This window comes from Dreissena polymorpha, chromosome 4 (assembly GCF_020536995.1).
Source record: "Dreissena polymorpha isolate Duluth1 chromosome 4, UMN_Dpol_1.0, whole genome shotgun sequence".
Lineage (NCBI taxonomy): Eukaryota > Metazoa > Mollusca > Bivalvia > Myida > Dreissenidae > Dreissena > Dreissena polymorpha.
The window spans coordinates 81,641,472-81,655,606 of record NC_068358.1 but is presented as its reverse complement, the minus strand read 5'-3'; the positions used below and the strand labels follow the sequence as shown (position 1 = coordinate 81,655,606).

General features: G+C 36.4%; 1 protein-coding gene across 4 annotated transcripts in view; it reads right to left on the bottom strand.

The window, feature by feature from the left end:
- The window catches only part of LOC127879290 (uncharacterized), a 37,613-nt gene that overhangs the window by 4,398 nt on the left and 19,080 nt on the right, over positions 1-14,135 (bottom strand). For all 4 annotated transcript variants that reach the window (XM_052426066.1, XM_052426067.1, XM_052426069.1 and 1 more), the window contains 5 exons: positions 8,301-8,336; positions 6,838-6,943; positions 5,372-6,323; positions 1,384-1,549; positions 529-585 (listed from right to left, as the gene is read on the bottom strand). In XM_052426066.1, coding sequence (XP_052282026.1) covers positions 529-585; positions 1,384-1,549; positions 5,372-6,323; positions 6,838-6,943; positions 8,301-8,336 — 1,317 coding nt within the window. The remainder of the gene's footprint in view (positions 1-528; positions 586-1,383; positions 1,550-5,371; positions 6,324-6,837; positions 6,944-8,300; positions 8,337-14,135) is intronic.

Here is a 14,135-nt window from a genome sequence, read left to right as displayed (position 1 = left end):
ATGCATCAAGCCCGGATTTAACCTCAGACTGGCAATGAATACAAGTATTTGTTGCTCAAAATCTACATGCATAGGGATAATATAATCAGTTGTACCCTTATTCAATTTGAACCATGTCAGACTCCGTGTTTTCTACAAATATTCTTAACATTTTATGAAATCTCTCGCATGTAATTGAAATCACCCAATCCACATGTTTACATCCTACACTCACAATAGGATCACTGCTGGATCATGTCAGACTATGTCTGCAGCTGGTACATATTGATCATTGAACTAAGTCATCATTCAAACATATGGAAGGGAACCAGGTTTAAACCTATTTATTTTAGCCTGATGTCATCAAAAGCTTTACGACTTATTGACAAACTCTTGAGTAAGTTGCTTGAGTAGAAGAAGTGCATGATGTATCTAGAGTTCTTTAGAATGCTCCAATACCAGGGAGCAAACCCAGAAGCTATTGATGGCTATGCAGACATTAGATCCACTACACCACAGCAAACTTGAAAGGTTTGTATCTTCTCCTACCTGCATTCTCCTCTTCCAGTGCGGAGATCTTAGCCTGCAACTCCTCTTTGGAAATATCTGAAATATACAATGAGTGGAGTTACATGTATATACTGCAACCATGCTGTGTGTTCCACAAAAGTCATGAGAGAAAACACTCTTTGCATACCAAACAAGACCTGCATTTGTGAAACACAGTGTCCCTAATACGCTTTGAAGCTGTACCAATTTTTAAGAAAATTGTTAAGTCCAAGGCCCATAACTTTGCCAAAAATCAATGGACCGGATCGATACTCACACTTTATCTGTAAGTCATGTAGGTAGACTCACATACAAAAAATTAGCTAAATATCTGAAAGCTTTGCATAAAACACCTCTGAAAAACAGTTATTATAGAGAAAGTTTCTAAGTCCAAGGCCCATAACTTAGCCAACACTCAATAGACCAGTACATAACTCACACTTCATCTGTAGGTCATGTAGGTAGACTCACATACCAAACATTTGCTCTATATCTGAAAGCGTTGCGTAAAAAAACTCCAGAAAACAGAATGCCTGATGGACTGACTGCTAAATGCCGTCCTACCAAGGGCATAAAAATAGACAACCCATAATTTATTGTTGGGAGTAATGGATAAACTTGCAAAGTTCCTAAGTTGTTTTTATGTTTGATAGACCAAAAACGTAAAACATCCATCCAGGCATGTAATTTAATTCAAAAACACAAACTAAATTGCTGTTAATACCATACATATCAGTTTAAAACAAAAACTTAACCAAGTATATAACATAAAGGGTCTTTAAAATTGTAAGATGCATGAAAATCAAATTTTGACTTAAAAAAAAAAAAAATTCATTATCCAGTGCAGATACATACGTTCCACAGGGGTCCTATTGGTCACCATAGACACTGTTTCACTGGCGTGGCGGCCATGTTTCTTCACGTATCTGCCCTGGGCAGGGGTGGATGTGGTCAGGGGGATCTGGGGGGTGGTGGCAGTGCTGGAGTGAGTCCGGATACGTGGCAATGTGCTGGAGCCAGACTGAAACAAAAGAACAGCATCAAGAGTAGGACTCTCAAACAGTAACCTACCACTTACCTTTATGTATGAATATTTTATTAATTTTTTTGATGAATACATTAGTTCCCATACTGGAATGAAGGTCGATCAACAGCATCACAATAGATGCATTGTTTTGGTGTCATAACACTTGTGAAAGTTCCTGCAGAAATGAAAATTACCCCTAGATATTTATATTTCCCCTTTAAGCTACCTTACTTGAAAAATTATCCTCAAATTTGGTTTTAACCAGATGCTTTTCCCCATATTTTACCACAAGGCCCTCTTCCGCAGTCATATAGAAAAACCGAAAAGCCTGTAATTTATGCTTATACATGTAGATATAAAGTTATTGAGCTATGGTTGGCAAGCTATACCATGATATGTTAAATAGAGTTTATCATGGGATAGTAACAGAGTTAAACAAGAGATGTGTTTGTCAGAAACACAATGCCCCCTATTGCGCCACTTTGAAATAAAATTTCAATATATCATTTGGCAGGTTTACTTCCCTTGGATTGTATTTTTTATTTTTGACCTTGAAGAATGACTTTGACCTTTAAATTTGTTTTAGATTATATCCTTTAAAAAAAATATTACTTCCCTTGTGAAAATTATCTGTACCTGCCAAATGATATAAAATAGAAATTATCCCCCTTTAAAGCTTGTTATTTCCCTTTGATTTTGTTTTTGACCTTTGACCTTGAAGGATGACATGGACATTTCACCACTCAAAATGTACAGCTCCATGAGATGCATATGCATGCCAAATATTAAGTTTCTATATTCAATATTGCAAAAGTTATGGCCAATGTTAAAGTGTTTGGACGGAAGGACGGACAGACAGACAGACAGACAAAAGGATAACTGCCCCTGGAGGCCATGTTTTTTTTACTCACTAGAACCAAAGTCGTAGTCGGCCAGGATATCATTCAAACAAATGTTTGGGGCAAGTGAAAGATGCAAAACAATGTGAATTCTATTAAGTCAATTAGCTTTTTCTTTGAGTTGACCTAGTGACCTCATGTCTGACCCCACATGATCCCGTTTCAAACTCATCTTAGAAAAATGTCCTAGCAAAATGTAAAGAAGATTTCGCAATAAATATGGCCTCTAGAATGTTCCCAAAATAAATGTTGAGGACAGACGACTGGCAAGGACAAAAGGTGATCACAAAAGCTCACCATGAATATATTATGCTCAAGTAAAATAAAAATGCCAATCGAAATGATTCTTATGACACATCTAGAGTGGTAAAAGTTATTCTTGACCACTTTATAGCTACTTATTGCTCCTACCATAAATAAATCAAACAAGAAATCGAAATGTCCTGCAATTGAAACTTTGTCCAAAAAAACATTGAAATAATGGAAAGCAAATTACCATTGGCATATACTTAACATACTTAACCAGGATTGACAACAGAACCTATGAATACATGTAATACATATAAACAGAAAGAATGTTCATGTACATGTACCGCAAAATTGTGTGAGATAATGCACTTGCTCTTCAATTGAACCTCATGCCCTGCATTTTTTATACAGAAAACAAATATTCCTGATAAAAAAGCAACCAGTGCCTTTCTATTGAAAGACAAGCTTGATTGACAAATTATGTGGTAAACTTTGGACAACAGGCTTTATATTCATAATGAAACCTACTATGCAAACATTCCATTGATTGACTAAAAATTCCCAAATTAAAATTCAATTCTTCCGATATAGATTCATCAGGATCTTACAGTCTTTTTAACTGTATACACTGTAACTCCAATATAACGCGGATGAGGGGTCCAAGCCACGCAATAGCGTTATAAACAGACAGCGTTATAAGTATTGAGCTTATTTATTTAAAGGGGCTATAAAAACAGGTATAGTATAGCCAATAATATAGGTCCTGTGTATTGCCATGCTTTGTTGTCATCTGCAAATACATGCATATAAACCAAATCAAACGATAACAGTAGACAGTACATACCGCTTTTCTAATGTGCACATTTATCCGATAATCCAATATAATTACAACATCACTTATGAAAAAATAATCTTAAACATTTAACATTTATGACGTGAAATATGTTTACTAATTTCATAAACAAATCCGTATGCATACGCAATTTTTCAGAAAAATAACACAGTGTATTATGGGACACAGCTTTCATTGTGCGAGTGAATTTAAATTTAAATTGAATGCAATACGATACATGTACAAAGAAATGTTTTATTGCGTCATACGCAGCATGTAAAAATGTGATTCCCGTGGACTTTCTGATTACAGGCAAAATTTTAATTGAATCTCTATTCAATTACACTGCGTTAGCATGTAAATTAATCGTCAGGATTATTTAATTTATTTTTCGTATACGTACTGAAACATTAAACATACACAAAGATCTTTTTATTTATCAGTTATGTCTAGCATATTAACGATAACACACTTACACAGTCATAGTTTATACAATGAAATCCAATACACAATAAATACAAAACATAAACAGGTAATCGTTTTGAATAACTTTTATTTGATAATAATTCCGCTTGCACTTATCTTATTGAAATTAGCGCACCGAACCACTCTGATAGGGAATACATGTAACAAACACCGACTCGCGAGTTTTCACACCTTTATTGACTTTACACAACAGATTAACACCAACTAGCTGTCGAGTGTCGTTTAACCTCTAATCGATTAAAATCAGTTAAACGGAAGGATAAAGCAATCAAGCTGTAATCGCCACTTTTTTTGATTTTTTTTTACATGGATTTGAATCTGAAATGGAAGGTTGGAGAAAAATTGGACACAGCGTTATAACGGACCGCACTATATTGGAGTTACAGTGTACATACTATAATAATAAACTTCAATTAAAGCAACCTTATCCACATACATGTATTTAGAACATTTAGCACAGACCACTTTTTGGGAAAAAAAATTGTTAAAACAAAAGTGCAGTTTCTTTGTGTCAAGTATTTTTTTAGTACAACAACTTTTTCAATAAGTACTTTCTATTGGTAAGGCCGGAGTTTTTCGAATTGTATATATATTTTAAAAACCTGTAAAAAGCACTTGCCTCAGGCCCTTGGATTTTTTTTAATCTTAAGAATATCCTTTATGCATAAACCTTATCTAGAGCTCTGGTGAATGCACAGACTCGACACTTGTTTACCACTTCTGCCAAGTTGTTTGACTTTCCCTTCACACTATATGCACTTTTTCTTCAAACAAAGTCTGATAAACCTGGAAGCTTACGCCTTATTAGCCGAAGGGCTTTCCAATAATCGACCATTTAAACAAGAGCTGTCACAATAGGATGACATATGCCCCCTATAAACGATTTGATAGAAGTTATGAGCATTTTTCGAAACCTAAATACTAAATCCTTGAAATGCACTAAGTGACCCCATGATCTAGTTTTTGACCCGGCATGACCCATATTCAAACTTGACCTAGATATTGTCTAGATACAACTTCTGACCAAGTTTGGTAAAGATCGGATGAAAACTATTTGAATCAGAGAGTGGACACGAAAAGTGTGACAGACTGACAGAATGACAGACTGACAGACGGACGAACAGTGCGAAAACTATATACCCCCTTTCCTTCGAAAAGGGCCTTAAAAAAGTGTTTCCAAAACTTCAAGTGATTACTATTAGTGTCATTAAGCAGGTGTCATGAGGAATCACAAATTCATACATTGATGGATACAAGTGCATTAGAATATTTACAACGGTGATATTGATAAACCTCTAAATTCAACATAACATAGTGTACAAAATGGTTATCAAAAGAGTGAAATATTACCTTTATTTCTCTTCCTCCTAAAGAAATTTCCAATTCATTTTCTGTGCTTTCAGTGTTTTCAAATGGGTTTGTACTAGTATTGGAATTTTGATTTGCATCAAGTTCTTCGTAAAAAGAGAATCCATCTTTCATTTGTGTGATGTCCCCTGATATGGTATCAATGACAACTGGGCCAGTACCAACTTTCCAGAAATGTGTTGTACAGTAAATTCGACTTGAAGACTCAAACTCAATTGTATCTGTACAGTCACATCCAGCTATTTTCAGGGACAAAATATCAGATTTGCCTGTAGCCAGATTTCGCCCTTCGATTGTGAGTCTAGTGGGCCTATCAACAGGTCCAGAGTTAGGGGTACAACTGGTTATTACTGGCTCGTCACCCATTTTGTCCAGATCATGGCTTACACTGAGAAAACTCAAACTAAATTTTTTCTTCTGCTTGCTTTTGATTGTGCCGCTTTTATGAGAACTTGACACTGAAATATTGTCATCGACATTTGTACTTTCACTGGCACTAAATTTATTAAATGAAAACAGATCTTGGATTGATTTCGAGAAGCGTTTATTCAAACCAGCCAATCCCGATTTCTGACTTTTTATATCCTGACTTTTTATACTATCCTCTCGTTTACTCTTCCTTTGCGCAACAGGCGAAGCCATTCGCTTTTTAAGACGTTGAAAGGCTGACCTGGGACGAATGTCATCAGGCACTGTAGAGCCAGTGCCCATGATGACAGGGACATGGTCGTCATGGGAACGGTACTTGGACACGTAACACTGGTAGACGAGCTCTCCCCGAGGCTGAGGGCACTTCTTGTGGGGCTGGAGGGGTGCGCGCTTAGCCTGGCCCTTGATTGCGCGCAGCGAGGTGACCGGGATGAGAATCTGACCCAGAATGTCGTCCTTCTCCGTGGCGATGAAGAACACCTGGTCAAGGATGTTACTGACATTTCTGCAACAGACACAGATGAAGAATTGGAAATATGTTTTTCTATTTACTGACAAAAATAGTTATAAATATTCCAGCAATACACATTGACACAACCACAGAACATCCTGTTAGATTGATTGCCATGTATATTTCAATCTCATTTCTGCCAAAGACATGGGTGTAAAATAATTTTCCTGCAAAACTCATACACACATAAACTGAAATACCTGTTAGATATATCGTCAATTATATTTTACTCTATTTTCTGTAAATGACACAGGCATTAAAACATAACATTGTTACATCTTTTGACACAAATTTTCTTTTTGCATTCGTGCTAGAAGCATTGGCACTTCAAGAGAACATTCTTCTAGGTCTATTGTTCTTAATATTTTAAAATGCATTTCATACAACAAATATTTATGCAATTTAAGCAATCATCTCTGTACAGTGTACTCCTTTAGAATTAAAACAAAATTAAGTTGTTTTCAATACCCTGATATGTACATTGTATGTACCATGTACTCCTACTTACACAACAGTTTCTTCGTTCCAGTCTGGGTTTCCTGATGGCTCTTTCACTGTCTGTGTCCTGAACTTTGTCCCACCCAGGCCAAATATCACAGAAAATTTGCTGCGGCCTGAAACAAACAATATGGTGTTCACCACTTAAAATGTGGAAGAATCTTTTATATTTGAAATAAAAATTATTATGGTAAGATATCATTTATTCTGGGACCAAGTTACCCAAGTCCCCATTATTTCATTTTAAGCACTTAGAACAAAAGCAAACGGGTCATTTATAATTGATTGCTAATAATAATAAATTAGCAAAATGGTCGTTTATTATTTGTTTGCTTATCATAATAAATTCTATTCTTCCTTAAACATCACGAAAAAATAAGGACTTTCTATACAAACCAATTGATTGCTGGACAAATAGTGTTGTTGTTTTTTAAATTTAAACAAGATGTGTTTGTGAAACACAATGTCCCCCTATATGATGTTTGACCTTGAAGGATGACCTTGACCTTGTGAAGGATGACCTTGACCTTGACCTTTCACCACTCAAAATGTGCAGCTCCATGATATACACATGCATGCCAAATATCAAGTTGCTATCTTCAATATTGCAAAAGTATTCATAAAATAAGCAATTTGGGCCACATATATTTGACCTCTGACCTTGAAGGATGACCTTGACCTTGACCTTTCACCACTCAAAATGTGCAGCTCCATAAGATGCACATGCACACCAAATATCAAGTTGCTATCTTCAATATTGCAAAAGTATTTATAAAATAAGCGATTTGGGCCACATATATTTGACCTCTGACCTTGAAGGATGACCTTGACCTTGACCTTTCACCACTCAAAATGTGCAGCTCCATGAGATACACATGCATGCCAAATATCAAGTTGCTATCTTCAATATTGCAAAAGTATTCATAAAATGAGCGATTTTGGCCACATATATTTGACCTCTGACCTTGAAGGATGACCTTGACCTTGACCTTTCACCACTCAAAATGTGCAGCTTCATGAGATACACATGCATGCCAACTATGAAGTTGCTATCTTCAATATAGCAAAAGTTATTGCAAAATGTTAAAGTTGGCGCAAACAGACCAACGTACAGACCAACAGACCAATGTACAGACCAACAGACCAACAGACAGGGCAAAAACAATATGTCCCCCACTACTATAGTGGGGGACATAAAAAAGCTGTGTTCATTAGAAAATGGCAGCAATGAATCGTCATGATTACACTGGTTTTGGACTGTGCCCCCTTTACATCCTTTATTGTTGTGTGAGTGGTGACAAAAGCAGGCAAACATCATTATACGTACACTCATTATGACAGATCTACCTAGCCACACGCTGATCTGACAAGAATGAATATAAATGATCTCATTAAACAACAAAACGCCTGCAGGCCATAACATTAGTGATTGGTACAGAATGCATAACTGCTCAAAAAATGCAAGTCGCATACCTGGTTTTTTTCCCTTCAGATCTTTTGCGCTGTGCACTGGAATAGATAAAACATTGTTCATAAAAGTTCATAACTGTAATTGTTAAAAGGAGTATCTCTGCAAACATAAACATGCGGTAAATATGTGAGTGATAAAAATGGCAACAGTAACATTGAGTCAAGCATTATGACATTTTACATACCAATGATATCTGTACAAAGTGTGTGTCTAAAAGGCCTACAAAAGGCCATATTCCCCACATTTTTTTATATTAATTTTACTTCAAAAAAGCCTCATAGATTGCTTACATTGTATATGTGTACAATAAAATAGATTTCATAGATTTCCTTTTAGATAGGGGCTGCCAGCCTGCCACCTTATCAAAATGCATGGAAATTCTAAATAGTGGTACAAAAACAAAATATACTGCAATAGTTTCTTTCTTAAATGTTTCGAAATCAGAACAGTTTTTAACTCAAAATTACGATGGTCTAAAGCCCTAGGGCTTTCACCAGTGACCTCTATGAACTAAACTGTTCTCAGCAAGTTGTGTTCAGAAGGTTTCAATTGACTCAAAGGAAAACTGCCCTAACACAGAGGAGCCATGTTCTTGAACAAACCTTTTTTTAAAGAGCCCCAGATGTAAAAAAAATATGAAAAGGCTCAGAGCAATGTTCACAATGTGTGCATTAAAAATGTAACTTCTACAGTGTTAGAATGGTTTAACTATGTTACAAGGGAAACTACCCTGCCTAATGGAAGCCATATTTTTCAATTGAAGAAAACCACACCTCAATCATCAGAGTAATAACAAGGGCTGTTTGTAAAACATGCATGCCCCCCCATATGGGCTGTCCGTTGTACTGGCAGCCATTGTGTGAATACGACTTTTGTCACTGTGACCTTGACCTTTAACCTAGTGACCTGAAAATCAATAGGGGTCATCTGCAAGTCACGATCAATGTACCTATGAAGTGTCATGATCCTAGGCAAAAGCGTTCTTGAGTTATCATCCGAAAATCATTTTACAATTTCGGGTCACCGTGACCTTGACCTTTGACCTTGTGACCTCAAAATCAATTGGGGTCATCTGCAAGTCATGATCAATCTACCTATGAAGTTTCATGATCCTAGGCATATGCGTTCTTGAGTTATCATCCGAAAATCATTTTACTATTTCGGGTCACCATGACCTTGACCTTTGACCTAGTGACCTAAAAATCAATAGGGGTCATCTGCGAGTCATGATCAATCTACCTATAAAGTTTCATGATCCTAGGCATATGCGTTCTTGAATTATCATCCGAAAATCATATTACTATTTCGGGACACCGTGTCCTTGACCTTTGACCTAGTGACCTCAAAATCAATAGGGGTCATCTGCGAGTTATGATCAATCTACCCATGAAGTTTCATGATCCTAGGCGTATGTGTTCTTGAGTTATCATCCGGAAACCATTTTACTATTTCGGGTCACCGTGACCTTGCCCTTTGACCTATTGACCTCAAAATCAATAGGGGTCATCTGCGAGTCATGATCAATCTACAAATGAAGTTTCATGATCCTAGGCGAATGCGTTCTTGAGTTATCATCCGGAAACCATTTTACTATTTCAGGTCACAGTGACCTTGACCTTTGACCTAGTGACCTCAAAATCAATAGGGGACATCTGCAAGTCATGATCAATGTACCTATGAAGTTTCATGATCCTAGGCCCAAGCGTTCTTGAGTTATCGTCTGACAACCACCTGGTGGACGGACCGACCGACCGACCTACCGACCGACCGACCGACATGAGCAAAGCAATATACCCCCTCTTCTTCGAAGGGGGGCATAATTTGAATACATGTGCTTTCTGGGCAGTTTTAATTTGACCTTGTTACCTAGTTTTTTACTCCACATAAACCAATTGAATACTTGGTACAAATGTTTTGACCATGAAGATTGGGTAATAAGAGCAAATGTGGCCTCTAGGGTGCACAAGCTTTTTCTTTAATTTGACCTTGTCACCAAGTTGTTGACCCAACATGACCCACTTTGAACTTGGCAGATATATAATTGGAACAATTATTCTGACAAAGTTTCACAAGCTTTTTATAAATTGTACCTGGTGACCCAGCTGTTTACCGCACATGACCCAGTTTTAACTCAGACCATATTTAATTGGGCAATAAATGCTACCTCGAGACTTTTCAAAAGGTAAATGTTGGTGGTCATTGTGCTTAGGAAGCTTAAAACAACAGAAAGTGAATGGAAACATAGTTTTTGGTGTCACCAGACAAACCTCACACCTGGACTGTGTACAGACGTTGTTAAACATGCTGACATTGACACTGCACTCCTTGTACTACAGTGTAACAGGCCTGTTAACATGACAACTGTACTGTAGCTATCCATCATTACATGCCTCTCAACAACTGCTATGTGACAAGTTCACATCTGCTAATGATAATTGCACCCCTTAAACTTGCAACCAGAAATCATATTTTAACATCCTATGATTAGAGTTTATATTTTTTATAAGGTATATAGATTTAACTCTTGAGTGTAATATAATATTTTAAAATGTGTTTACTTTTTTTTGAACCAGCATTTGCAACAAAAATATTACTACGTACATTTCAATTACATCCTGTTAAGTAATGAATTGAATAGACAGGTTAATATTTATCATTGTTGTCATTTGAGATATCAAATCACAAGAAATATACTTGACTAAATGAGATTTCAATTGTACTTATTTTAATTAAATATAAGATCTAAAGTAAATCAATGTTTGCACAGTAATCTACAAAATAAAATCAATTTTGATTGTATAGGTTTAGGTTTTCATCATAATTTCATGGCACTTCGAAAATGAAAAAAACCTTACCTGACAATAATGTTTCTATAGCATTGTTTTTATTTATTATGTTCCTTTTTTCATTTAAATGTATTTATTGTTTTTGACATAATATTAACTTCCTTGTTAAATTACAAAATTACAAAATGCTTGACAGTTGTTATATAAGCAAACATAATGATTTTGCTGCTCATTATGTTAATTTTATGAGAAACAGATATTAAGAAAGGGATTAATACTAAAAACTACATGACATATATGATTGTAGGACAAACGGCACCCGGTCAATCGGCACCCAGTGTTTTTTTTCATACGCGGCAAGTTGGCACCCAGTAAATTTGTCGACGCGGACAATGGGCACCCTATTTATTTGTATACCCGGACAAACGGCACCCAATTTATTTGTATACCCGGACAAACGGCACCCGATTAAAGGCGATCAGTAAAGCCCGTCAGCACCTTGTTGAACTAATAAGTCTAATCCGCTAATTGGTTTGGTAAAAGAGATGATAAATAAATCCTGTAATTGGTTTAATAACACCTCTAAACAATATACATACATCAAAGACTATTAAAGAATTCCTAAACCTATGATTTGTCCCGAAAACAACAAACTGCGAATGAACATAAGCTTATATAGAGGAATGAAAATGAAAACATTTCATAACTTAAATGCAAATTGTCACGACACGTAAAGGTGTGCGAAGGTTGTGTTTCGCAAACTACTTGTACACACAACAGAAAACACTGAAAGATACATGTAGCATACGATGGACATGCACCCAGAGACGAGCGTTTTTATGCAAGGGTGCTCTGACTTTGGACCTAAACGTGAGTAAACTCAACAATTTCGGTTGCATTAGGCACGCATATTCTCCTTTTGACATGATTATTACCGCGCAATTGTTGTTAGAAGAGTCAAAAGAGTTAGTTAAAATGTGGTAACTGACCAATTATCTGCAACACATCTTGCTACCATTTGTTTATAAAAAATATACATTATATTTGATATTTTACATGACAATGCCAGTCCTCTTAGCCGAGCTAAACTGTCTTTTTATTAGGATCGGATTTAGTGTTCATGTGTCGTATGAATAGATATCGTTGCAGGAAATAAAAATGATCCGTTGTCTGTTAGATGCGCATAATGTCGCTGTAAATTTGCCATAAAATCTCGTAATTTGTTTATTTTTTAACCTTACATCCATCCCTTTTTCAGTGTACCGAGGTGCGTTCGTTGATAAGCCACTGTCATGAGTCAGAAGCATCGAAAACAGCCGGGATGATACTCAGGGAGGAAATCATTGCATCAGCCAATGACAACCGTGCTCAGCCAGGACAGATTTTAGCAGACAAGCTGATTCAATCTGCTGCTGATAACTTTAGGCAATTTGCTTTATTTGCAATTGATTATACTATTTGACAACAAATAAAAGTATAGGATGGAAATTACAACTGGCTTGCATTTGTCTTGCGTCTAATTCGTCAAATCCGTTGTTTGGTCTTTAACAAATACAAGTGTATTTGAAGTGAAAACATCAATAATAAACAACCAGTGCTCATGCTGACGCCAGACATTAACGACAATGGTGGTTATTTGATCGGTATCGAGATAACTGTGTACACACTCGACCCTGTGTATTGCCATACACGCGTCAATTAACTTGTGCGACATCGTGGCCTAGAGCGTTTTTCTCCCAAGTAACGGTAACTGTTAATTCTTCATATTTTTTCGCAAATTATTATTTAATCGTCATTATTGAAAATCGCCGCGAATATTGTCGGCTGATTTTGTTTTGCACGCTGTTTGTTTTCTGCAATTAGATTATGTTGAACATTGCTTGATGAAAATATTTATTTAATCGCTATCAACTAATTATCCCCGTAATTACCGCTATGTGTCGTTACAATTTACAAATACACTCGTTTTAATCAATTACATGCCGGAATCGATTTAAAATTAAAACCGATTTCAACCGGATTTTCAGTTATATCCTCAATAAAAACAACGATTCTGTCCATACATATAACTATGACCGGGAACTTTAAATATGGTGCCGTTCGTCCGGGTATACAAATAAATCGGGTGCTGTTTGTCTGGGTCGACAAATGTACAGGGTGCCGACTGTCCGCATCAACAAATTTACTGGGTTCCGACTGTCCGCGTATGCAAAAAAAACACTGGGTGCCGATTGTCCGGGTGCCGTTTTTCCGAGACCGATATATATCCCTTAAAATGATTTTTTTAAGGTATAAGTTTAACAGAAACTCACCTGTGCTTGTTTGTTTTAAGTTATATTGAATTAATATTAATTAACCGTACTTATTCCAATTTAAACAAAATTTAACAAAAATGTGTCTTGCTATATAAAGCACTTTGAGGCAGTTAACAGCATTTTAATTATTCAGTAATTAAAGGGGAGAATGCATACAAAACGATTTCATTACAGACCTCCACACAAGTTACGTGGAAGGGCCGTGGATTGAACATGCAACCCTCTGATTTTTGTCCAACACTGACCTAGCCTACCAGACAAACCATTAATGGTGAGTACAATATGTATCAAGAGGGCCATGATGGCCCTGTAGCGCTCCACTGTTTTTTCTTTGCGAAAAAAACGTGTAATGCGCATGGGTTGAAATGTTCTCAAGCATGTGACTTTCTCTTTCTATCCCTCGTCCCACTGGGCGCTTAAAGTTGGAAGGGTGAGCATTTTTATATATGGAAAAAGTTACTACCGTGTTAACTAAACAGACAAAAAAGCCTGAGAATTGTTGCACAGGTCCTTTGCTTATAACGTAGGTACATTTATCTCTCCAAAAGATATTGTTGTTCTTTCTATTTCACATATTTTTAGATGCTGAAGATCAAATCTACGCATTTGATTTGAAACAGATTCACAAGACCCATAGGAATCAAAATGCCTTAACCCTTTACCAAACAACACATTTTGGACTTTCCCAATTTGAAAGAGGTTGCAGACGTCAATTGAACAAGGGCTGTTTGTAAAA